This window comes from Gouania willdenowi, chromosome 7 (genome assembly GCF_900634775.1).
Source record: "Gouania willdenowi chromosome 7, fGouWil2.1, whole genome shotgun sequence".
Classification (NCBI taxonomy): domain Eukaryota; kingdom Metazoa; phylum Chordata; class Actinopteri; order Blenniiformes; family Gobiesocidae; genus Gouania; species Gouania willdenowi.
The window spans coordinates 27,745,663-27,773,199 of record NC_041050.1 but is presented as its reverse complement, the minus strand read 5'-3'; the positions used below and the strand labels follow the sequence as shown (position 1 = coordinate 27,773,199).

Below are 27,537 nucleotides of genomic sequence, written 5' to 3'. Positions count from 1 at the left end.
TTATTTTGCCAAAGATTTTACAAAGATATTGCAAAATAAGACAGACTGGCATTTTAAAATATTAAATAGTTAAAAGAACTCCCATTTGGTCCAAAAATCCAGCAATTTTCTTCCAATTATTCTACAAAGGTAAATTTAAAAAAAAGTTTGTTTTTGTTTGTTTTAATTTTTTTATTTAATGGTAAATTTAACGTGAACAACTATCTGTCATTTATTGCTTCGAGTTGTAATTTATACATGGAAGGGCCAACTAGGGCACAATGATTTTGAAATTAGTTATTGTCTCACCTAAAATCTGCTCATTTGAGATCAAACGGCTCCGTATTTCGGCCCCTGAACTAAAATGAGTTTCATACATTTATAGACTATCACAGACAAAAAAAAAAAAGCTGGAGTTACACAGTGGCCAAATCTAAAAGACAAGACACAATGAAACTGTTGTTTTAACCATTTGTATTTAAGCTACAGGCATAAAAACATACACACTAAGTTATGTAACATCTTTGGTTCAGAGTCTTGGGAACCCTTAGAAAACATACACGTAAACAAATAAGCGCGGCAAAGCGGTGTGGCGAAGGCGGGGCAACAAAGGCGGCACTGCGAAGGCGAGGGCCTTTTATTGCCGCTTGCGGCTATATTTTTACTTGTACGTATGTACATTTTAAAAGAAGTAAAGTAATTCTTTACATTTCTACACCAAAATATTTGCTGCGAAGCTCATCATGGAAGCGTAAAGACACAAGCTTTATTGGTTGCTCGTGTCATTGGAGGTGGATAGAATGGCTCCGTTCTCCTCACAGTACTCAATGAATCTGTGGACAAAAAAGAGGCAGACATAGTTATGCTAAACTTAGAATGAATACCAGAGGTGACAAGTTACAAAGTACCAATACTTCGTTACTGTACTTAGGTATTTTTTTCTGGTATCTGTACTTTACTTGAGTATTTATTTTTTTCGCGACTTTTTACTTTTACTTCTTACTTTTAAAAAAAAAATATCTGTACTTTCTTCTTCTGACATTTTAAAAATATAGTAGCTTTTTTCCTGTTAAGCAGGTCCCTGAATTTTATGGTTAACATTTTCACGTTTAAAACAATGGTAAACTCAAAGCTGTGCTAGCTTTAATTGAGCATTTGCATAAAATAATAAGTATAATATAAGTGCTAAATTATCCAGGTGTTCATAAAGGGTAGCAAATATAATTTATTTCCATGTACCAGTTTTCTACAAGTTCTTTTTTAAAATGTTAAACTCAAAGCTGCTCTGGGTTTTACTGAACATTTGCACTTTTATTTACAAATTGTATTTATTATAAGTGCTAAATTCTCCAGGTGTTCAAAGGTAACATATTTAACTTGTTTCCAAGTATTCTACAAGTTCTTAAAAATATATGGAATTTGCTGTTTTTAAAACTCTATCTTATTACTGAAGGGACATTTGTTTTACTTTTTACTTTTTTACTTAAATACATTTAGTAGCATGTACTTTTTTACTTTTACTCAAGTAAGGGAGAAACTTAAATACTTTTAATTTTACCAGAGTACTTTTTTATTCAAGTATCTGTACTTTTACTTGAGTACTGAAAACTAGTACTTTTGCCACCTCTGATGAATACTATTTTGAACAGTGCTACATTTCTGTAAACAGAAGGGCTTGTAGTTACACTCACTTTCCCCAGTAACAGTCTGACTTCAACACTTCCAGGTCTCCTACCACAATCAACAGGGCCATGGCTCGAGTCAAAACAACATTGAACTTCTGAAATGAGATAGACTGATTTGTAGACATAAACTGTGCGTGTGTGTGTGTGTGTCTGTGCGTGTGTGTGTGTGAGAGAGAAAGATAAAGAGAGAGGCAGAGTGAGAGTCATTTGCCTTCTTGCTGCGGATAACGCCAAGGTTGAAGTGTTTATCTTTCTTCAGCTGGTTGTTGCTGCTGTGAACTGTGGAGACCAGTATCACTTTTCTCTCATCTTCTTGAAACTCCTCCACAGTTCCAACCTGAGAAATTCACATACGTGCATCAATTTCAGGGTTTTTTTTTTTTTTTTAAGAAATCATTTTAAAACTGAATAGGTACGTACTTTAACAGCACTCCAGGGTTTATCTCTGTATTCTTTCCCAACAATCTCAAGGCCTTCTTGGATTTTCTGAACCTGCATCAGAAAGCTGCAGCTTTACATCTATACAAAATGCAGTATACTTTTTTTCTGGGTTTGTTTGGTTTGGATTTTTGTGATCGGGAACATCTGTGAGCTGATTAATTCACACCTGCTTCCTGTACGGAGTGATGATGCCGATGTCTTGTGGTGAAATGTTGTCAAGAGTCTGCAGAAGTTTCTTCACGTAGGAAATGATCATGTCCTTTTCTGCCGTGTTAAAGATTGAATTACTGCTGGCCTCTTTTTCTTCAACACCACTGACAGAGTGGAAGATCAATGGAAAGCCCTGAAATGAAATTAAAAAAAAAAAAACTTTTACATCCATATGACTAAATTGCATACTGTAATCTGTCAACTTTTTCTTTTGAGTTTCGAAATAGACCATAAAAGTGAAAGGAAGGGTATTTCACTAAATTGTGATTGATAGATCCAGGATAACAGGATGATAAGACCTCAATGAGGCTGTCGCAGGTTTTAATCTGAGTAAACAGACAGAAGACACCAATGCAGGGATGAAGAGGACGTGACGTCATTTGTTACTAAGCAGCGAGTGAGAAGAGGAAAACATTTGCTTAAAGGACCTAGACACAATAAATATGTTAAGGAAGTGATAGTAAAATATTTTGTATCATTTAGTTCAGTGTTTCTCAAATGATGGTACGTGTACCCCTCGGGGTACGTGATGGCACTACAGGAGGTACTTGAGAGAGTGGAAAATTTACAAATATAGTGTCAATCTTAGTCCCACCACAGGTGTGATAGGACTGGAAATGATAAAAACTATGGAAATAAATCACTAAATCAGTGTTTTTCAACCTTGAGGTTGGGGCCCCATGTGAAGTTGCCTAAAATTTCTAAAAAAATAATAATTTTTTTTTTTTTTTTTAGAATTTTTTTTTTTTCAAAAACTAATTCTAGAAAAAGTATGTCTTTGGGGTCACGGGAAATTATTCATATCAAAATGGGTTCCTGATCCAAAAAAATGTTTGAAACCACTGCAGTAAATACTGTTTCTTTCCACTTATTTACAAAATGAGATTTTTAAAAATGTGTGATAATTGTTTATTCCATAATTATGCTCTATAATTGATTATTAAATAGTTTTCTAAACAAAATGCCAGACAAAGGAGGTACTTGGATTCAGAATTAAGTGAAAGGGGGTACTTGAGCCAAAAAAGATTTAGAACCATGCACTGATTTAATGAATGATCACATAGTTATGATTAGAGTGGAATAATACTCACACTAATTAATCTTTACAAGATACACCAACTTGCATTCATACTGACTAAAGTTCATGTTTATAGTGCTGATGTCAAAGTGACCTACGTGCAAGTACCATCTCTTTGCCATGTCATCTGATGTGTATTTTATTAGACATTGACCAATCAACACATCAGTGATGAGCATGGTATAAAAGAGCAGCGGACAACCGTTGGAGTTGGCAAACTTTGTCTTGAAGCAACCCAGGTTGCATTCTCAAACTTTGTCTCAACTTTTCCAAGTTTTATTAAACTGCATCAAAGACATCTTCACTGAGTGCTCATTCTTTCTTTAAAAGACAAATTCTCCAGTAACAATTGGTCCTTCGAGCGCCGGTTGCTACGACTTCCCATCACAATGGATCACTGGGCATTCCCGGAGAAAACCTTTCCTCTGACCAAAGTCCTCTGGCACCAGTTGCTAAAAAAAGAGGCAAGTTTCCGCCACTATTGAGGTGAAGCGCCAGCAGACAAATCATTAATTGAGGATTTGCCAAAAGCAAACACGAGTAGTCTCCATGAAGGGGAAGAAGTTAGAGACCAGACCATAAAAGTTAAGTATAAAGGTCCCTGAGATGACCTTGCACAACGAAACTAACTCCGTCCAGACTTTAAAAAAAGGCAGTTCACTGGGACACATATGAAAGAAAACTGAAATGACCAAGTGTGATCCTACTTATTGTGGTTTCAACATTTTGAAATGTATAAAAAGGTGAAATATGATGTTATTTAGTATATTTATGATAGAAAGATCCAACACTAAATCCATGTGTGTTTGCTGAGTAGTTACTGTGCAATGAAACAATATATAATGTATTAGACTTATGAGTGTTTTGATGAATAGTTGCATTTATTAACCATATTAACCATATAATCATTTATTATTTATTAGTGATGCATTGAACTTTTGGGCCATTTCCGGCCATACATTTTTGGTGGCCTAATTTTCACTTTTCTCACCAAAACAACCCTGCTTGTCTGGAAATGTACTAACATATTCGTGGACTCGCGACAGCTGTATTTCAATACATCTGAACACTAAACAGTCTTCTGAGCAGAGTTTGACATGGAGCAGGTAAGTGTGATTCATGTTTCTGTGTCTTGTTGACACTGTAGTTACGTGTTGCCCATATATATATATATATATATATATATATATATATATATATATATATATAGCCATTATTAACATTCATCTAACCTTATATTGTAAAAACCTGTCCTGTGCTTCCAGTGGGAAAATACTGAGCGCCTGCAGAGATTACTATGACTTCTTATCTGTAACCTTGAATCTGTTATTGAGGACTTTCCTGGGAGTGGGTACCCAAACGCCTGTTTTGCCCTTCCAGATTCAGTGAGACAAAAACAGTTTTTGTTGTCCGTTGAGACGTTTTTCACTGCTTACAAACAGGTTGTATAATATCTCCATCTTATGCAAAAGATTAAACCTTTTACAATATATTTTCCCTTCTGAATTCTGCTCATTACGTTGTTTTATATGTCATGAGGCGATTTTCCTGACAAGATCATTGCTTGGATGAGATTAAACAAGCAATGAATACAGAGAAGCTGCTCTTCATCAACAACTTAAATGCACTTTGTGTTTTTATGAGAAAACATATTTAATTTGACTATCTTTCAGCAGTCCAGTCAGTTATAGGCCTGCACATTATTATTTTATGTATAAGTGGGGTCAAGTTAAACATTTGATTTTTTTTTATTGCATTATTCTATGAAGCATTAATATTAAAGTATACAATTGCAATGTTTTGATTTTAGTGAGTTAGTACACTTTTATACCCATAATTAAAATGTTACTAGTAATTTATGTAATAATTTTATTCAGTGTTATGGTTTTTGGCCTTGGTTTTTTCATTTCCGATTTTCAGTTTCGGTCAAGAATTTGTATTAGTTAAAACATTTTTATGTCAGTGAAAATCGAGGGCAAAATAAATCTCTAATGTATAAGGTCGGGACAGTATATAGTGAGGCAAGATATCGTGATATAGAAAAGGCTGTTCCAGTTACATCCAAGATGTTTGGTTAGATTTATCCTGCAGTGCAATTATTCTTTAAGTACTGGTAGTTGGGCGAAAATGTACAAAATGTTCCATTGCTGTTGGAGTGAGGACGAAAAAATGCCAATGCAAATTCAAAGCTCGAAGGTGCTACGGTAGGATTTTCTGAGCGTTAATTCTCCACCAATGAGGTGGATTTTAGACACCCCCTGATCTACAATACAGATACAGACCTTTTTTGGTAGATGTTTCCATTGACAGCAGGAATAGCACTTTGCCTCATCTCCTTTAGCAAAGAGCGCTCCTCTGTAGAAGAGCTGGTTTGGAATCTGTAAAATACTTGGATGGGACCTGAGAGCATACATTGAAACCAAACATATGCTAATCAAACAATGTGTGTACGTCATGTTTTCAAAAAGGGAAATAAAGGGCTTCAATCGTACCTGTAGTTAAACTGGAGTTTTGTGTAAAAGCTTTTTTTTAACATCTTTTTTTTTGTGTAAAGTTTCATCAAGCGCTCCAAAAGGGACACTTCTGCAAACAGGAAAAAAAAAAAGAAAACATTTTCAGCTCGTAATTTCATGCTGAAATCTATCTCTCCCCACTTACCCATGCCATTCTTCTTCGCAAGGTGAGAGCGGACAATGGGTCCCAGCTGATTGGGGTCCCCAGCCAGAACAACTTGACCTTTCATTGGACAAAGCAACCCTGTGTATTACAGACAAACAAAATAGTCACGCAATTACTGGATTAAATATAGTAAGATAGCACTTGTATATTTGCGTTATATACCTGCCAATGCAATCAAGCATTCAGTCTCCAAACCATGTCCGGCCTCATCAAAAAACACGTGAGTGAAATGTCCAACAGGAAAGTCCTCTGTGACCAGCCTGCAGAGGTTCAATCAAATTTAAAACAAAGCTAACATAAGTTCATCTGATTTATATACCAGTAATGATTTAAATGATTTAAAACATTATCTAACATATAACAATCAGAAATTTTCCACAAAAAGAAACTCTCTCCCAACTCACACTGAGGCCCATAGCCTACCTGCCAGCTGTGTACGGGGTGGTCACTATGATCTTGTATTTCATCAGCTCTTTTTTTTCAGGAAAAACAAAAGTCTGCCTGTCCAGGTTCGAGTAAGCCTGTGGAGTCCAACACTTATCTTACTTCAGACTCACAAAAGACAACAAAAGCACTTTACAGATGAGCTTCAAATAAGAAAAGAATGCACAAGCAGAGAAACACTGCAAGAAAATAGTCAGCAAACAAGCATTGATTGATTTTCATGTACAATGTAATGTGTGGTGTCAAACATATGGCCAATGCCAAAACCAGCTCACCAGTCCATGCAATCTGGCCCGCAGGTAATTGTAAAAATGACAGAGAACAAATTTCATGCAATTCTTCAAAAAAAAAAAAGTAACTCCTATTATTAATTTGTGCACTGGGGGTTGCACCGCTTTTGTAAGAGTGACAAACACATTCAAAACTAAAGCCCATAACTGAACACAGAACACTAGTGGGGATGTAAAGATTAATCGTGAAGCAGTTAAAAATCGATTCAAAGGTGTCACGGTTCACTCCGAAACTCTGAAATTGAATCACAGTACTTTAAAATAATAATAATAATAATAATTTTTATTTATTTTTAAATCCAGGACGCACCACCGTGTTTTAAATCAGAAGTGCGGAAGCATTTTGGTTTCCCCAAGACAAAATGAAAGAAGTGAGAAAATCCAAGGTAAGAGGGGTACAGAGAGGAAAGGGAGAAACAAGAGAGAGAGCGAACGAAAGCCATGGTATTTGTTTTAAAGACCAATTGTTAAGGTACAAAATACATTTTCAGTTGCAAAAGAAAAGGATCTATTATGCAGTTTTGCATAGTTTTAATTTTAGCAATGAAAGATAAAAGAAAATAGTACAGTATTTTAATTATTATTTTCGAAAAAAAAAAAAAGAATATTATTCAGTCATCATTCATCTACAGTCTCATTTTGTAAAATAAATTGTGAGAGAATCGTATCGAGAACCCAGTATCGAGAATCGAATCGCATCGGGAGTTGAGTGAATCATTACATCCCAACTAGTGATGCATGCCAAACCTAAAGTATTACATTTAATGTAGGGTGACCAAATGTCCCGATTTACATGGGACAGTCCCGGTTTTCAGAGTTACATCCCGTGTCCCAGTCGATTTCCCCCAAACCACTTATTTGACCCGGTTTTTTCCGCAAGCTCACTCATGTTTGTCCTGTTTAAAGGGACATCTGGTCTGTTGCCGCTGACAGAAAAGACCTTCAAAGCACATTTTGATCTCTGTGGACTGTGAGCTGTCAATCACAACAGTTGCCAGAGTAGCCCTTGCAATATAAACCAATTAACAAGCTCACTAACTTGATGCTGATTGGTCAATGGCATTGGCAATTTTGCTCATTCTCTTTCCATGCCAAAAAGAAAAAAACACATTTTTTTTTTTATTATTAAAAATGATTTTACGTTAACTTCAATTATTTGTTTTTTTTAAATTTTTTTTTACTGATGATCACTTTAAATTTGGTCCAGCTGCTGCAATAATACATTTCATCTAAAAGGAAGAAAAAATAAATGTAATTTATGTGACTTTTTTCCATTACAAATAAAAGCATATGCAAATAGTTTGTTTTAAAATCTGGTCACCTTATTTTAATGCATTTTCCTGAAATGTATTTATTTTATACATTTGTCAGTCAGGGCAATAACTATCCCACTTGGGATCAAATTAATGAGAATGTGGCACCTGCACTAAAATGAGTTTGACACCTGTGCACTGTTAATCTTTTAATATCAGGTTTAGACTAAAAAAACATCTAAGGGGGATGTTTATTAGACCACTCATTTGAGAACCGTCGCAACTTCTGCCATCATTGCATGTTCGCCAGTATACTCATTTTTTGCTAACAAGCAAAAAAAGGCCTTCCGTGTTAGTTTTAGCCTTTGTTGCTAACCACCAGTACATCACATCAGGCCTCCACTTGGATCTTACTTTTAGTACTTCGGGAACAAGCCTCGAGTCACAGTATTTGGCATACATGCGGTACACTTTACTCTTGTCTTCATTCCCGCCCACAATGTTCTCACAGAGCACATCGCAAGCACTGTTTGTGGATGCACAGGCCAAGATTTTGATGGAGGTAGAGGTGCAATTATTTGCAATCTGTTTTATGGCCTCCGCCATTGTCACAGTTTTCCCTGCAGAGGACAAGTTAAAATAAACACACAACAGGTGAAAGAGGTGAAACAGAATACGGTTTTGAAACAAGCTATGAAGTATAGTTAAATTTAAAGCACCTGTTCCAGGTGGACCGTATATGAGGTACGGAGCAGGACGTGAGGATCCAGCCATGATGTGCTGTATTGCTTGATACTGTCTCGGGTTGTCCTCCACCTGTGTGTTAAACAGTCTATCAACAGGAAGAAAAAAACACAGACATGAGGCTCAGACAGCTTTGTTATTTCAAAGTTACTAATTTGTGGTAAATGCTGCACTCCCTCTTTAGTGTGTAGTGTACTGTTGCTCTCTCTGTTTAGGATGTTTGTACAAGAAACAATGGGGTATCCAAGGTTTTCTTGCCATTGTGATTCTTGCATTTCTGTGACAATAGTTTGTGAAGACTTGGCAGTTTGGATCCATTCCAGTTCAATGGGCAGCTGTGGCTAGAGATGTAGGTTACCTCCACCAGTAAGACGATGTTCTATTTATCTTCTGTTTCACCCCATTCATTATTATTTTATAACTGTTATTGTTTAACAAATGCAGAACTTTGGAACATTTGCACAGTGTAAATATATTTACACCGTAAAAATGATCATAATTGAGATGAATTACTTAAACCAGGGTCGTCCAATTTGGGGCCCACAAGCAATTGGTTTTGGCCCGCTGCCCACATTTGAAAATATTGAAACTTTTTTTTGGATATAGTATAGTATATCTACTTTATATAGTACTCTATATAATCTATATTTCAACCAAAATTAATGTAATACAGTACAGTTATTTATTAGGAAAAATCTAAAGCTGATGTCCAATTACATTATCTTGCGGTTTAAAGGATTGTTCAAGGCAGTGGAAAATATAGTGTTTTGATCGTATAGGCGGGGTATGTTGTGTCCTATTTTGTTGAATTTATATTGCACAAAATGTCTGAAGACATTTAGATATTTCATAATTTTATGCCATGAAACACAATAAAGAAAAGTATTCTTCATTTTCAAATCTACTTTAAGTGTTTATTTTGCACAGATGTGTTCTGTCATATGTAATTTCATCCACTGCACACTAGTTTTGGCCCGCGGCCCTCCACCGCGATTCATTTTAGGCCCTTCAATGACAGAATTTGGGCCCCCCTGACTTAAGCTATGACTTTTTTTTTAAATGTCATTTATGTTAGACAAAGCAATGGATAAACTTTTCTCATGACATGCAGAGAGGGGGGGCACATGGAGAAGCACAGAAACGTGCATTTATAATAGTCATGTGACTAACCGAAGCTTGGGCAGCTCATTGTGTTGCTGGCCACAGTGCTTTGGATTAGGAAACAACACAGACATCAGTCTATCTTCATATGCCAGCTCTAAGGCTCTGTGCTGAAGACGCATAATCAGGTTTTTCACAGTGAACTCCACATTGAACTTCATCCCCTCCACAAATTGATCCATGGACTTGAAAAACCTGTAAAACACCAAAAACAATTAAAATTGAAAGTAAAATAAACTCGAAAACATATTATATTTCTTTGGCTTATTTATGGTAACTAAATCACAAACTTTATCTTAACACTGTTGTGCTGCACGCTGTGGACAGATCCCCAATATCTCATCTCTTTATTGCCAACAGGATACACACTCAGAATGTCTCCTTGTCGCACTGATGGACGGTTCTCAGAGAAACCTGACATCTAGCAGGTAAAAAAGACAGGAAATATTACAAGCGATGAGATTTAATATGAAAACATAGCCTCCACAGTTGAAGGGATAGCGCTTTGGCGGTGCAATTATGCGGAAAGGAACACAAGCATTTGAATGCCCCCACCCCCCCTTTCCCCGACCAAAGGTACATGCTATATAATGTAACGGCCCTGGATGTAATAACTTATTAAGAGCCCAGTACTCAGTCTCCCCTGTTTGGAGCAGTGATGTGGCAGTTTGATCCTTTCACCAGATCTGGTTTTTGTAATCTGACATAGCCAACTGGCGGTCTGGAGACAACATGCGGCCCTCAGTCTAATTGTATGCGGCCCCTCAAAGTGAACGCACAAAATTATATAAAAAAAACACAAAACAACAGCAAGAATATACTAAAATATACAAAGAAAGTACATTACAAAAAAATACAATATTAGACAAGAAAAACACAGAAAATACTCTCGAAACACAAAAAACTACTAGTACAAATATCAACAAAATGACAACAGAAATACACAAAAAAATTCAAAATAGCACAAAAATATACAAAATGACTCAAAAAATATACAAAATTACAGAAAATGACAACAAAAGCACAGAAAAAGACAAAAACACCAACAAAAAAAGGACTCCGCAAATCCACAGTACCACAAACAATCAAAACGACAACAGAATTACACAAAAAAAAAAACCTAAAAATAAAACCCCGCAAAATGACAACACAAATACATAGTGACAGCAAAATAGACAACATCCCTCTAAAAACTCTTTGTTCTTTCCTGTGATAATGCTCAGATTGGTCATTATTCTGAATGCTGACATGAATATACATAATGTAATCTTTTGATCAAACAAACACATTTTTGTGGCCCCCGCTGTGAGAGCAGTTGCTCACCTAAACTCTAACCAAAGGCTGTTTGTTGTGACTTTATTGCTTGTCACTGTGTCTTTTGTCATTCCTGACCTGCTTCTCTCCTCTGTTCATGTCTCTGGTGAGATGGCTGTTGTCCAGTTGGGTATCTGCTTTTAGGACATGGCAATCTACTGCTTTCAAGTAGTGGGTCTGCTCTTTCTGTTGGCCCTCTGTCCCTGGTTTTATGGTGGAGCTTTAACTTAGCCCTGTTGTGCACTTCCCTCAGTGTCTGTGAATACAGACAGTGTGGGAAGCAAACCTGCTTCCACCATGAAGCAGGTTTGCTCCATGGTGGAATTGGTTGCAATACATACTGTAGCAGGGCAACATCAAAACAGACTGTTGGCTCTCCTGAAGGTTAATAAACACGGATTTAAAGATGTGCTCCTTCTCCAAACCTGATGACTTATAACTAATGCACAAAGCTCTTAGGGTAGGCAGTTTTAATACCTGCATAATGGTTAAGATTTCTTGAATAATTTTAAAGACATCCAGCATTGCCAAGGAAGTATTTTGTGGACAAACTATTTAGGATGTGTTCTTGCATTTAGCATTAACAAGACTTTTGGTGTCATGCCTTTTAATGTCTTCGGCCAGAGTCTGACATGTGGTCCATGTGGTGAAAAGATGAGGTCAGAAATAGAATTGTCTTAACCCCTGTCCTACCTCTGTAAATCCTGGAAAGGCCTTGTGTTTCCCAAACAAGGGAGACCTGAGGCTGTTATCACTTCAAGGGTGGGTGAAGCTAACCCCTAAAACCCTCAGACTATCATCAGCATTGTGCATTTGTGGTGTGGTATTTACTGGCCCTGGCTGTGGTCAGTAGGGGGTTTACGTCACCAGACACACTTGTTTACCCCTCTGGAGCTTTGGATTGGCCAGATAAGAATGTCTTTTATGGCCACCCTTCTTTATAACTTTGTTAAAGTGACCTTGTCTTCCTCAGGTGTTGGTGCTGATTCATACCCAGAAGAAGAGTTTGACCACATGCTTCCATGCACTGAGAGTCTGGGTCAAGAGATCTTGGGCTTCTTGCGAAGCATATTCCCTGGACTGTAGAAAGTATTGTGCAGCTTTAAACCTCAGCAACAGGAGTCATCTTTTGATCGAGAGATTGGGGTTCCGATCCCAGTGCAATACCTGTCTGTGTCAATGTGTGCTTTGGCAAGACACTGAACCCTAAGTTGCTCCCTATGGTTGACTAGTGCCTTTGCATGACAGCTCTGTGTTAATGTGAGTGTGAATAAGGTGGTATTGTGAGGCACTTTGGGACTACCTCAGTGGTTATAAAGCGCTATATAAATCAAGTCCATTTTTGTTTGTTTGTTTATTGAATTAATTCAAGACACTAAAGCCAATTTATTAGTCCTCCACATTGAAAAAGGAAGAAAAGGAGCAGAAAGAAGTAAAACTTATAACATCTGTCCTCTCTATAAAAAAAAAATCACTGCCCCACACTTCAGTCTAATAAGTCAGATACGGAACAATCAGTGAGTTACACAATATATATGGGAAACAGCCATATTATTTGACATTTTAACGTTTGTGCAATCTATATGCGATCTATCATAACACCCAAAAACTTAATCTAATTTGTTCTTTGTATTTTAATTCCTTTAATAATAAACCATTTACCATAATAAAAAATAAAAAAAATCCGGCATAGAACAGTTTTCATCTTACTGTGTGTGGTGTGCTCTGATAATGTCAACACATCACACCACACATCACGATTCTGTCCCACCACCAATCTCTAAGCCAGAAATCTCACATGATCAAACGAGATCTAGCAACGTGATCTAATGCTGCTTCCAAGCAACTCGAAACTCAGGATCTCCTGACCGCATACTTGAAAAAGTGATAAGTGTGCCACCTGAAGTCATAATATTTACAAATGTCGGCCTCGACCTGTTTCAGAGACATAAGATAATCTGGCATTTGCTGTCATTGGTTGGGACGAGAGAAAATCAGGACAAAAACTTAGTTATCTTTATGTGTGTAACCCGCTTAACAGATAAAAAATCTTGATAGTCCTTTTTTTTTAGCTCGTGTTGATTAATGCTGCTTTATAAAGCACCACCAGAAAAGCACACAATTTTTTGCAAAATAGTTTATTTGTGCAATACCTCTGCAAACTGCAATTTTTTTAAGTTGATGTCATTTTCAATTTTAGTATTGTATTGTTCAATGTGGAAGTTTGGGGTCTTTTCACAAAATGCGAATATCAATAGCAAAACATTTTAGTCATAAGTATTTAAATTGAAAATAACATTTGATGAGCCAAACCATCACTAGAGTTCACTTTAAATTTATCTCTTTTTTTAAGCAAAGTTACATTGTGCAGTTAAGTTTTCAAGCTGCAGCTATTTATCTTGTTGTTTTCTGTGCCTTACTCTAATAATATTGTTAATTTGTATTTTAGTATATTTAAATTGGATTTTATTTACTTGTTTGTGTTCTTTTTTTATGTGTATGTGAAACCCTTTCATCAAAATATCAAAAAAAAAAATCAAAGTAATTTTGCTCATGTTTTCTCCTTATGTAAAGCACCTTTGTGGGTATGGTGAAGACCACTATGCACGTTTTATAAATTATTCTGATTATAATATTAAAATAATAATGTAAATATGAAATATAAATTACTTAAATTTTAAAAATAAAAGCCATCTAAGGGGGCGCCAAAAGAAAATCTTGCCTAGGCCGCCAAAGAGGCTAGGGCCGGCACTGGTCACCACAGTGGCTCTTCTGCCACAATAAAGGCACTAGCGTAAAGGGGTGTTGCCATTATTTTTTGATGAGTAGCAAACTGACCAAATGTCGACAACCACGTGTACCATATGGTATTCAGGCCCAGATCCTAACATATTGTAGCTGGATATTTAAGAAATGCTAGAAATTTGAGTACATATTATATTTATCGGTAGATATTCACAATTCATCTAATTGTATTTGTATTTCATTTTTCCTTCTTACTTAATGTTATTCTTTATCAGGTCCGAGCACCACGAGCTGGCGAAGGGCCTCTTGCTCTCATAGTGGCCACTCTAGGAGGAAAGGGGCGGAGCCTATGCAAATGCCACGTGCCCGTCAGTGACCAGGGAACCTTGTCATGTCGTGGGCCTGCCCCCGCACTATCCGAAAATGTATAGTTCATGGTACTAAAAAAGGGGAAAACATTTTTATCGGTCTGGAATATTATTCTTTCTTTCTGTCTTTGTTTCCCGGTTTCGCAACTTACTCACCTACTTTTCACCCACTGAACCATGATGTAGAGTCTCAAAAATTTAAACAAAATTAAATTGCGCGCCTCTCTAATTTCTGGCTAATTCCAATTTAAAAAATGCCAAAATCTGATGCGCCAAAAATGCATTACGAGATAGGAATTGCCAAAAAAATTAATTCATTGTAGAATCATAAGAATTGACACAGAAGTAGACCATGACAAGACAAGTAAGAAATAATATTAAGACCACGCCAAAAAACACAGGAAGTCCAGAATCTTGAATTGAAAATTGCTAAATTGCTATTTTCGCTCACTTTGTATTTTAATGCATTTCTCCGAGGGCGTTTCACTGACGAAGTTCAAAATCACTGGGGATCATCTAGAGAAGTGAGACACCAAAAGTTATCCATAGATTTTTGACAACTTTTACGGTGTTTGCAGGACGAAGCCGTGATATTTGGCCAAAAATGACAAATCATTCAGTTTTTGGAAAATGCTGAAAATTGACACAAGGTTCCAAAATAATACTCACAAAAAGAACAGTAAAACCAATAAAGGTGAAGAAAATAAGACAAACAAAGAAAAAACAAAGCCTGTGTTTTCATACTCCTGTAACATCTTCTATCAATGCCCCTCATTTTAGCTGCTAATTATACTACTCACCTTACCTTACCTTTGTCTACAGGGAGCATCTCTGCTACACTGTGAAACAAATTAGTCAATAAAAGTTACTCGTGTTTACCTCGAGAGTAAAAAGCTCCATTTCTTTATGAAAAACAGCATCGGAGATATTGTACTTCTTGATGTTGTCTTTCATCCAAATCTCCTCCAGATAGAGGAGCATCTGTAGTTTTTCAATGTAGTTCTGAAAGTTCAGGTGAGTTTCCAGGATTTGCCTAAAAGGTAGATTGCACAAAAGTGAGTCTTTACCCCAGTGGTCACCAACATGGTGGCACCAGGTAGCCCGCATGGACCATGTGAGGTGCCCTCAGGCCTGTTCTGGAGCTCTAATGAGTCACTAATGAGTTCCATCTAAAATCTGATTTACTTGCCAGGCTTCAAACCCACACAGATAAATACAGATGTAGTCAGTGCCTTAGTTTACACGTTGCTGCACTTTATACATTTTTGTATTAAATTAACCATCATCGAATGTTTATTTTCACTGAAACATTGTGTTTTTAGGTGTCACAGATTTGGTTTATGTGTAAAAACACAAAATATTGTGTAAATTACCAAATAATTCAGTTGTGGATATCTCAGCCCTTCTAAATACACTTATTCAATGAAACTCCATAATATTTGGAGGATTACAATTTTCCCATGCTTTTATCACATGACTGCAGTCATTTTAAATCTCAAATTGTTCAAAGGACTCAATTTTTTCACAAAAATCAATGAAACTTAAAAGAGAAAATCCTGCAGGGACTGATATCTGTGTACATACTTTATGTATCATTTATGCGTCGAAGTGCAAACATGGGGAAAGATAAAATTTTTCATGAAATATTACATAATGGTTAAATTTACAAACATGTTACATGTTTTATGATTATTTAAAGTTTTCAGTGGCTAGCAAAATAGGAACATAAAGATTTCCTGTGAAACAAAATGAAAATGCAAACAATCGCATAAATGAGGATAAATAAAATGCTGCATGTTAAAACTTAAAGTGAAAACGTAAAAATGTAATATTCAATAAGTGCTTTTTAAACTATTAACTATTCACTAGCTTTAAAGTAGCTCACAGTTTCAGAAAGGTTGGTGACCCCTGCTTTTACCCTTTCTCTACGAAGCTGTCAGGCCTCAGTTTGGGCTGTAAATTAGTTAAAGAAAACCAAGACACATCATATTTGCTTGGTACCAAGTTACACTAATTGATCAAGTTTAAATTAAGTAATTTAAACTTTAAGAACTACTGAGCTATAGCATTAAAATGTAGTGAACTGTTCTGCACTGCTTTTCCTTTGTTAGTTATATGAGTTCATCTCTTTATACAATTTGGTGAAATTGGTCCCCTGTGTTAGAAAACTTAGAGAAAATGGGTAAGAGTTCATCTGTGACACAGAATACAGTCTACAAAGAGTCAGGCAGAACAATTCAGTCCTAACCAGCAGCTGCTATCCAAGGACATACACAGATGATAAGCTGTTGATTTATATGGTGCCTTTCTTTTCATGAAAGTGTGAAACAGAAACTTTTCACACATTAGTCAGATGTTATTAAGTTAAACAAAATACAAAAAAATGAGTCACACACATAAGACACACTAGTTTGGAAGAATAAGGAAAAAAAATTAGCAGATATCCCAGTTATTGAAAACTGAATTCATCACAGATTTATGTTTGTAGGGATCAGTTATTTCCGTGTACTTTTAATTTTATTGTAGTTAAATCTGCTATTGCATATTCTTGCATTGATTATGTTAATTTACAATAAAGATTCTGACTTTATTTCAATGTTGACCTTAATTGAAACATTTAGTTATGTCAAAAGCTTTTATTATGCATTAATTACTTCCATATGCTTTAACAATACAACAGCATTTTTATTATAAAGTCCAATTAGTTTATAATTACAATGATCTTAAATTTTTTTATACAAAAACTTCAACTCATTTCAACTATTTTAACTTTTTTCAACCCATTTCAATAATTTTCAACCTTATTGCTAATATTCAGCTAATGCTAGGATGAAATAATGCTATTGCTAGGCTATTGTTAATGCTAGGCCAATGCTAATGTTATTGTTATTGCTAGGCTATTGCTAACACTAGGCTAAGCTAACATTAGGCTAATGCTAATGCTAGGTTAGTGCTAATGTAAGGATAATGTTATTGTTAGGCTATTGCTAATGCTAGGCTAATTGTTTTGCTGGATATTGCCAACACTAGGATGATACTGAGCTAACTAATCTGAATGCTAGGCTAATGTTAATGCTAATGCTTGACTAATGCTAATGATAGGTTAATGCTAATGCTAGGCTAATGCTAGGCTAATGCTAGGCTAATGCTAATGCTAATGCTAATGCTAGGTTAATGCTAGGCTAATGCTAATGCTAGGCTAATGCTAATGCTAGGCTAATGCTAATGCTAGGCTAATGCTAATGCTAGGCTAATGCTAGGCTAATGCTAATGCTAAGCAAATGCTAAGCTAACGCAGAGTGACGGGGACGAGTGCACCTTTCCTTTGTACAAAAGCTCATCCCAGTCCCCCCCTTACCCTTTTCCAATGGAATTGAACAGGCAATGCAAATACTCCTTTGACCATAAAAATGTTGAAATCATACAGAAAACACATGTATAGCACAGTCAAGTGTGTAACTTAATTTTCTCTTATCAGTGTTACACCTCATGATGACAGATAAGGCTCTGCCTCACCTGACTACACGTCACTGCACAAAGAGACTCAATGAATAAAGTGGAGGAAGCTCAGATAAGGCAAGCTTGAGATGTGTGTGTGTGTGTGTGTGTGCGTGCATGCGTACGTGCGTGCGTGCGTGTGTGTGTGCGTTACTCATTTTTGCATCTTTCATTTTGTTATTTGTATAACATCTGGGCAGAGGTGGCAAAAGTACTAGTTTTCAGAACTCAAGTTTTACTTTTACTTGAGTAAAAGTTCAAAAGTACATGCTACTAAATGTATTTAGGTAAAAACAAACGTCCCTTCAATAATAAGACAGGGTTTTTAAAGTTCCATATCTTTTTTTTTTTTAAGAAATTGTAGAATACTGGTGCATGGAAACAAGTTAAATCTGGTACCCTTTATGAACACCTGGATAATTTAGCACTCATTATAAATGCAATTTGTAGAAAAAATGTGTGAAGAAAATAAAAGCGCAAATGTTCAATTAAACCAGAGCAGCTTTGAGTTTAACATTTTTTTTAAAATGTAGAAAACTGGTTCATGGTAAAAAAAATAATAATTCTGTTACCTTTTCAGAATCAGAAATGTTTTTAATGGCCATGTACAGTTTTAAGGACGGTACAAGGAATTTGTCTTGGTAGTTGGTGCACAAAACAAACAACAAAAAAATAAATAAAAAAATAAAAAAACAAAGAACAACCCAGCAACAATAATAATAACAATGATAAAGCTTTATGAACAAATGGAGAATTTAGCACTGATTAAAAATCAAATTTGTAAATAAAATATTTAAAAGAGAAAAGAAATGCATATCTGTTGTATGGTGTGTATTAATCATTCATTCATTATTCTGCAAAAGAAATGCTTATTTAACCATTACAGCTATTCGCCTGTTCTGACATGTCACACCTGTTTACTGCTTTTTGTAAGGACACAGCTGCAAAGTAAATGTTGTTAAGTGATAACCAAAACAACACCTGTTTTCCACAGAAGGTGCTAAAACTAACACCTCGAGGTGTGAGCAGTCACACTTTAGGTGTAAATGGACTTGGACTTGGTAAATGGACTTGATTTTATATACTTCAACACATAGTCAGGTACTGGGATCGAACCCCCAACCTCTCGATCAGAAAACTACCCACTACCACCTGAGCCACGGTCGCCTATGAAGGTGTAAGAAGTCACACTTTACTTAACAGGAAGACAACGCCTTGTTATGTATCAAGTGTTAACCACGAACAACAACAACTAGTGTGGAAACCACCCTTTATGAACACCTGTTACGCCAGCTGGGCCTTGACATCTATGTGAACTTTTGTCCTATTTTTCTATTCGCTTAGAATGGTAAATGGTAAATGGACTTGATTTTATATAGCGCTTTATCACCACACTGAAGCAGTCTCAAAGTGCTTTACATATCAGCTCATTCACCCATTCACTCTCACATTCACACACCAGTGGGACAGGACTGCCATAGTCGACCACTGGGGGCAACTTAGGGTTCAGTGTCTTGCACAAGGACACTTCGACACATAGTCAGGTACTGGGATCGAACCCCCAACCTCTCGATCAGAAGACGAGCCACTACCACCTGATATGTGCACTTGGCACCAGGACACCCTAGGCCGCAGTTCGATGATCGACTTCGTAGTCGTGTCATCGGACTTGCGGCCGCATGTCTTGGACACTCGGGTAAAGAGAGGGGCGGAGCTGTCAACTGATCACCACCTGGTGGTGAGTTGGCTCCGATGGCGGGGGAGGATGCCGGTTAGACCTGGCAGACCCAAACGTATAGTGAGGGTCTGCTGGGAACGCCTGGCAGAGTCTCCCGTCAGAAGGAGCTTCAACTCCCACCTCCGGGAAAACTTCAACCATGTCTCGGAGGAGGCGGGGGACATTGAGTCCGAGTGGGCCATGTTCCGTGCCTCTGTTGCTGAGATGGCTGATCGGTGCTGTGGCCGCAAGGTAGTCGGTGCCTGTCGTGACGGCAATACCCAAACCCGTTGGTGGACACCGGGGGTGAGGGATGCCGTCAAGCTGAAGAAGGAGTCCTACCGGGCCTTTTTGGCCTGTGGGACTCCGGAGGCAGCAGACAGGTACCGACGGGCCAAGCGGAGTGCAGCCACGGCGGTCGCCGAGGCAAAAGCCTGGACATGGGAGGAGTTTGGTGAGGCCATGGAGAACGACTTCCGGACGGCTTCGAAGAGATTCTGGACCACTATCCGTCGTCTCAGGAGGGGGAAGCAGTGCACCGTCAACACTATGTATGGTGCGGATGGTGCGCTGCTGACCTCGACTCGAGACGTTGTGGATCGGTGGGGGGAATACTTCAAAGACCTCCTCAATCCCACCGACACGCCTTCCAATCAGGAAGCAGGGCCCAGGGACCCGAGAGTGGACTCTCCTATCTCTGGGGCTGAGGTTGCCGAGGTGGTTAAAAAGCTCCTCGGTGGCAGGGCTCCGGGGGTGGATGAGATCCGCCCGGAGTTCCTCAAGGCCCTGGATGTTGTGGGGCTGTCATAGCTGACACGACTCTGCAACATCGCGTGGACATCGGGGGCAGTGCCTCTGGATTGGTGGGGTGGTGGTCCCCCCTTTTTAAGAAGGGGGACCGGAGGGTGTGTTCCAATTATAGAGGGATCACACTCCTCAGCCTCCCCGGTAAGGTCTATTCAGGGGTACTGGAGAGCAGGGTCCGCCGGATAGTTGAAACTCGGATTCAGGAGGAGCAATGTGGTTTTCGTCCTGGCCGTGGAACTGTGGACCAGCTCTACACCCTCAGCAGGGTCCTTGAGGGGTCATGGGAATTTGCCCAACCAGTCCACATGTGTTTTGTGGACCTGGAAAAGGCATTTGACCGTGTCCCTCGGGGATTCCCGTGGGGGGTCCTCCGGGAGTATGGGGTATCGAACCTCCTGATAGGAGCTGTTCGTTCCCTGTATGACCGGAGTCAGAGTCTGGTCCGCATTGCCGGCAGTAAGTCGAAATCGTTTCCGGTGAGGGTTGGACTCCGCCAGGGCTGCCCTTTGTCACCGATTCTGTTCATAACTTTTATGGACAGAATTTCTAGGCGCAGTCAGGGCGTTGAGGGGGTCCGGTTCGGGGGCCTCAGTATTGCATCACTGCTTTTTGCAGATGATGTGGTCCTGTTGGCTCCAACATACCGTGACCTTCAACTCTCACTGGATCGGTTCGCAGCCGAGTGTGAAGCGGCCGGAATGAGAATCAGCACCTCCAAATCCGAGTCCATGGTTCTCGACCGGAAAAAGGTGGAGTGCCTTCTCCGGGTTGGAGATGAGGTTCTGCCCCAGGTGGAGGAGTTCAAGTACCTCGGGGTCTTGTTCACGAGTGAGGGAAGGATGGAGCGAGAGATCGACAGGCGGATTGGTGTGGCGTCTGCAGTGATGCAGAGTCTGCACCAGTCCGTCATTGTGAAAAGGGAGCTGAGCCAAAAAGCAAAGCTCTCGATTTACAGGTCGGTCTACGTTCCAACCCTCACCTATGGTCATGAACTTTGGGTCATGACCGAAAGAACAAGATCACGGGTACAAGCGGCCGAAATGAGTTTCTGGGCTCTCCCTTAGAGATAGGGTGAGAAGCTCAGTCATTCGGGAGGGGCTCAAAGTAGAGTCGCTGCTCCTCCGCATCGAGAAGAGCCAGATGAGGTGGCTCGGGCACCTAATTAGGATGCCCCCTGAACGCCTCCCTAGTGAGGCGTTCAGGGCACGTCCCTCCGGAAGGAGGCCCCGGGGAAGACCCAGGACACGCTGGAGAGACTATGTCTCTCGGCTGGCCTGGGAACGTCTCGGGGTCCCCCCGGAAGAGCTGGAGGAAGTGGCCGGGGAGAGGGAAGTCTGGGCCTCCCTACTGAGGATGCTGCCCCCGCGACCCGGAAACGGCTAAGCGGGAGAAGATGGATGGATGGATGGATGGATGGATGGCACAAGATCCTGACTTTATACCAAATAAGTCTGACAAAATATTAGATTTGTGGGCCAGCAAAGGGCTAAAAACATACTCACAATTAATTACAAACAATACAATAAATTCATTTGAAACAATAGTTGCAACTTGTGAAGTTCTTACAGCTAAGGAGGTACCTTATGCAACATGCAGAAGTGAATGAAACGACAAATGAAATATTAGAGTTTTTGGTCCAAATAGAAAGAAAGCTAAAGGAAATCTATCCAATATTTATAAAATATTACAAAAGCAATGTTTAATTGAAAATAAGGTAAGAGAAAAAATAGGAAAAAGAATTAGCATTGAGGTAGAGGAATGGAAAAAGTGCCTGCATTGAAACCTAAAGATGACTTTCTCCAAATACTGCATGAGGTAATTTCTCATACACTATCAATGCTAAAAATACTTCATTACATAATTTCATTAAAAGATGTGTGACAAAAAGGCAATTACCCTTTTTTTTTATTTATCCCCAATTTCCTTTTATGTTTTTAAACTTTTGCTTTCCCCCCTTTCTTTTGTTCATTGTTGTTCTGTTATATATATATATACAGTATATATATATAAACGCAGTGTATTTTTGATGACAGTTGTCTGTTAAAAAGTGTTTTTTTTTGTTAATTATTGCAATATATATATATTAAAAAAGGTATATCAAACTTTATGATTAATAATACGGTCAATGTTTATTGATAAACTTAATACTACCAAAACAGATCCCAACAGTGAAATGTTTCAGCAATTGTGGTTTTAAAGCTTAATATTCTTCTGCAGCAATGCTTCTTATTTATTCAAATAACTCATCAGATCTTGGAAAATAACAAGGAGCTACCGGTACATGTTTCAAGCATTTTCAGACACTTGTCCGAAGATACCTTTTGTAGTCGAGATTATCTGATTGCCGTCTTCTTGAATTGTATATTGAATACATGTAATCTGGTATTTGGTACTTTTTCAGCTGCATCTTGATTGTGACCCTGTTAAAAAGAGATAGATTGAAAGAAGTTAAATACATCACCATAAAAATTGGTATTAATATTTGTGGTGTGAGGGTCTGTACCTTTTTTTTCTGTCAGTATACCCCTCTATTTTAATTTTCTTTCTCTCTTGAGAAGTGACAGGTAGTGGGAAAAGTTGATCTGAAACACATATTAATAATTATTAACTACATACAGTATGTGTAAGTCATACAACTGTGACATGGTTCCACAGGTTTGCGTTTAATTAAATTGTACAGAATTTCCATGCCAATTACTGTTCCAAAGTAAATGATCTGAACTCAATTACAATTCAGTTACAATTACATCAGTAACACATTTTATTTTACAATTATAATTACGTCAAAACTGTAATTAATTATCATTTATATCATGTATAATTGACCCCAACCCTGGCACTTACTGCTTTTCAGGCATTTTATTAAAAATAATGTCGCAAGAAAAAATTATATCTATATGATATTTATGTCCTGCGTTTTTAAGCCTGTTTTAACACTGACAGCTGCTTAGCATACAATTGCTATCTATCTAACTTTGCTTATATATATTCAGACTTTCATATATATATTTAATTTCCTGAACTATGGCAAGCCGTTCAATAAATTAAATACATATATGAAAGTATGAATATATATATGAAAAGTTTGAATATATATATATATATACATGAAAGACTTTATATATATATATATATGAAAAACACTACACAAAATGACCGACATGAGGTGAAGCGCTTCTCTAGAAAGTCCCCTAGCAGCCTCTGTCTACAACTATAGCTCATTTACCCAGAATCATTCGACACAGAAGAGGTGTGAGAACATGAGTTTGAGCTGGAGCTGATACAACGATTGAAAAAGTTGCACAGTGTCTGCCTGTCTTTACCTCTTCTGTCTCGAACGATATAAATGACTACAAAGATGGCGTCCGGATTTTTCATATACAGTGCATACGGAAAGGGAAAGTATTCACAGCGCTTTTCATCATGTTACAGCCTTATTCCAAAAGAGATTCAATTCATTTTTTTCCTCAAAATTCTACACACAATACCCCATAATGACAACATGAAAAACATTTTTTTTAAATGTTTGCAAATTTATTAGAAATAAAGAATGAAAATATAACATGTACATAAGTATTCACAGCCTTTGCTCAGTACTTTGTTGTGGCACCTTTGGCAGCAATTATGGCCTCAAGTCCTTCGGAATATGAAGCCACAAGCTTGGCACATCTATCTGTGGCCACTTTGGCCCATTCCTCTTTACAGAACCTCTCGAGCTCCATCAGGTTGGATGGGGAGCGTCGGTACACAGCCATTTTCAGATTCCTCAAGAAAAGTTCAATGGGATTCAAGTCTGGGCTCTGGCTGGGCCACTCTAGGACATTCACAGAGTTGTCCTGAAGCCACTCCTTCGATATCTTGGCTGTGTGCTTCGGGTCATTGTCCTGTTGAAAGATGAACTGTTGCCCCAGTCTGAGGTCAAGAGCGCTCTGGAGCTGGTTTTCTTCCACGATGTTTCTATACATTGCTACATTCATTTTTCCCTCAATCTTGACTAGTCTACCGGTTCCTGCTGCTGAAAAACATCCCCACAGCATGATGCTGCCACCACCATGCTTCACTGTAGGGATGGTATTGGCCAGGTGATGAGCGGTGCCTGGTGTCCTCCAAACATAACGCTTGGCATTCACGCCAAAGAGTTCAATTTTTGTCTCATCAGACCAGTTTTGTGGTCTGACATACACTGTTAACTGTGGGACCTTATATAGACAGGTGTGTGTCTTTCCAAATCATGTCCAATCAACTGAATTTACCACAGGTGGACTCCAATTAGGCTGTAGAAACATCTCAAGGATGATCAGTGGAAACAGAATGCACCTCAGCTCAATTTTGAGCTTGATCTCAAAGGCTGTGAATACTTATGTACAAGTGATTTCTTCGTTTTTCATTTTTAATAAATTTGCCAAAAATCTCAAACAAACGTTTTTAAGTTGTCATTATGGGGTATTATGTGTAGAATTTTGATGAAAAAAGTGACTTTAATCCCTTTTGGAATAAGGCTGTAACATGATGAAATGTGGGAAAAGTGAAGCGCTGTGAATACTTTTCGTATGCACTGTATAATAAATCTTTCACATATATATTAAGTCTTTCATTATATTCAAGCTATGTATATATGTATATGTATATATATATATATATATATATATATATATATATATATATATATATATATATATATATATATATATATATATATATATATCTTGGGCTTTTCTAAAACATGAAAGGTATTTTTTTTCCAACTTTGAAAAATTTACAGTATGTACATTTTTGTCCCTTTTCAAGGACATCCAGTCATAAATGTCAACTCAGAATTGTTAAGTGAGTGGTTGTTTCATTGTGTTGTGAACATAGATTGAAAGGATCAGCATCAGATCCAAATCTTTGATGCAGAAAATCATCAGTTGCGTAAATTCCTGATTCGATTCTCTATCACTTTGGGAACAAATCAAAACATAATATAATAAATAATAATAAATAGTCTGGAAAATCTTTCTTTTTATTAAAAGTAGTGTCAGCATTAACGCCATGGTTAGAGCTGTTAAAATCTCCAAAATTCTTGAACTCTTGCGTTTAAAATCTGAATATTACATTTTAAATCTAAAAGAATCTCTAGCAAAGATTAAAAAAAAAGAGGAGAGCTTGATAAATCGGGAAGATTCTGAATCAGGTGTAGAAGGAGGATTAGAAGAGCTTTACAAAATGATCATATTATCTTTTAGTTTCATGATGAAGAAGGAAGCTTATTGCATTCACAGAAGAAAAAAATGTTTCTTTTTCTGAATTGATGAGATAAATCAAAAGATCACTGTAACCTCACAGCTTTGATTGTTGTAAATATCTGTATTATATTTGTATATTTGTATTTACATTTATCTTATTTTATTTTTTTTTACGTCTGTATTTTGTGTATCTAATTTTTTTTATTTTAATTAACAGTCTTTTACTAAATTATGTACTTTTAATGTTTATTCTTTTTATTTGTAATATATCTTGAGTGGCTATAAAGCAAGTAATTTCCCCCTGGGATGAATAAAGGACTTCTGATCTGATCTGATAAATAAGTAAATAAATAAATCAAAATTGGCCCTGTTTTTCTGTTTTTATAGGAAATATTTTTCTGTTTGTCTGAGACGATGTGATAAGTTTTTAGAGGAATTTTTTTTTGGTTTTTCCTCTACAAAACAAAACAAAAAGTTTGCTATTAAGTCAAAAAATTAAACTTTTGTTTCTCTTTTCTTTTCTGGGTTGAGATCTTTTTTTTTTTCTTTCAATTAAAAAATACCAATTTACAACAAGTCAGAAGTGTATATTATACAAATATACAGAAAGGGGACAAGCACGAATCACACATACAAAATTGAAAGAAAAATAAATAAATAAGGGTAAATCACTCATTCCACTTCAAAAATAGTATTTGAATATTGTCACGGTTTGGATGCTTTTTTTTTTTTTTTTTTTGTATGAATAAAAGTTTTTATATGTTCTTTAAATTCAAAGAAAGCTTTCAAAGAGGGGAGTAGATTTGTTGAACTTACATTTGTGAATATAGAATTTGCCATAAACTTTTTTTCTTCTGTGAATGCAATAATCTTCCGTAGTACTAGGCCTGAAACTTTTTCTCCATTACTGCGTATGACTGAGAGGGAGATTTTTAGTCATATTGTTGTTGATTCAATGTTTTTACTGATGATTTTAATGTTCTTATTAATTTTTAACTGTTTTCGGTTGCACTTTTTAAATCATGTAAAGCACATTGAAATAAATTGCCTTGTGTATGTAATGCGCTATACAAATAAATTTGCCTTGCCTTGAGTTTTCCCCCCTTGCTATTAACTCAAAACAAAGCCACGCAATTTTAGAAGCGCAAAGATGGGGTAATTTTTAGGATAATAAATATTGTACTTTACCTTAAATGATCCCTTGGGTTGTCAATATTTTATCTTGCCACTTCTGCAAAGAAGATAAAAGCAGCTCAAAAGTCAGACTTTCCCCACCCAGGAAACGAAAGAATAGAAAGAAGAAGAAAAACTACCTTTGTTTCTAGGGCGGATCATGAAAATGCAAGCGACTAGATCTATCTTCCTTTTCCTGTTTACTTGTGGTAGTTTCTGGCCAATCAGATAGAGGCAAAGAGGGCCGTCTGTTTGAATATCGAGAAGTGAAAGGGAATGTGATGTCAAGGTTCTTCTGACAGGAAGAGAATGACTCTTGACTATAAAGCATTACTGCATGGCTCGTCTTTCTAACTATTGTTGGCTACTATAAGAGTTATGGTAATTGCATCCACATTCCTGAGGTATCTGTGGGTATTTCCAAATTTCAAGACTATGTCCAGGGGATTTCTGGCAGGAAACATTCATGTTTCAAGGACAAAATCCTGCGTTTAGAGAACTTTGAAAGATAAATCCCACCTAACATCTGTGTCTACAAACACATTCACAAACTTACGAAGAAGAAGAAGAAGAAGAAGAAGAAGAAGAAGAAGAAGAAGAAGAAGAAGAAGAAGAAGAAGAAGAAGAAGAAGAAGAGGAGGAGGAGGAGGAGGAGGAAAATTTGGATCTAATTCACTTTGTTTTACTTCGTTTTTTAAAATAAATGAATAAGCTCAAAAATTTATA

The 27,537-nt window shown here is 37.3% G+C and overlaps 1 protein-coding gene across 3 annotated transcripts; it reads right to left on the bottom strand.

Moving 5' to 3' along the window:
* Positions 1-435: 435 nt before the first annotated feature.
* Positions 436-27,273, bottom strand: LOC114467113 (putative helicase mov-10-B.1). Of its 3 annotated transcripts, none has more exons than XM_028453170.1 (18): positions 26,952-27,273; positions 26,827-26,869; positions 22,917-22,995; positions 22,732-22,833; positions 15,271-15,424; positions 10,255-10,385; positions 9,974-10,159; positions 8,474-8,891; positions 6,496-6,593; positions 6,235-6,332; positions 6,052-6,150; positions 5,886-5,976; positions 5,676-5,793; positions 2,272-2,448; positions 2,085-2,156; positions 1,876-2,001; positions 1,671-1,759; positions 436-812 (listed from the first exon to the last, which is right to left on the bottom strand). In XM_028453170.1, the coding sequence occupies exons 4-18, from the start codon at positions 22,818-22,820 to the stop codon at positions 746-748; spliced, it is 2,013 nt and encodes a 670-aa protein (XP_028308971.1). In that variant the 5' UTR covers positions 22,821-22,833; positions 22,917-22,995; positions 26,827-26,869; positions 26,952-27,273; the 3' UTR covers positions 436-745. The 3 variants fall into 3 exon arrangements, with proteins under 3 accessions (XP_028308971.1, XP_028308970.1, XP_028308972.1); XM_028453171.1 differs by having other exon boundaries at positions 438-812; positions 8,474-8,679; positions 8,779-8,891; positions 26,827-27,266; XM_028453169.1 differs by having other exon boundaries at positions 26,827-27,273.
* Between the last annotated feature and the right edge of the window lie 264 nt (positions 27,274-27,537).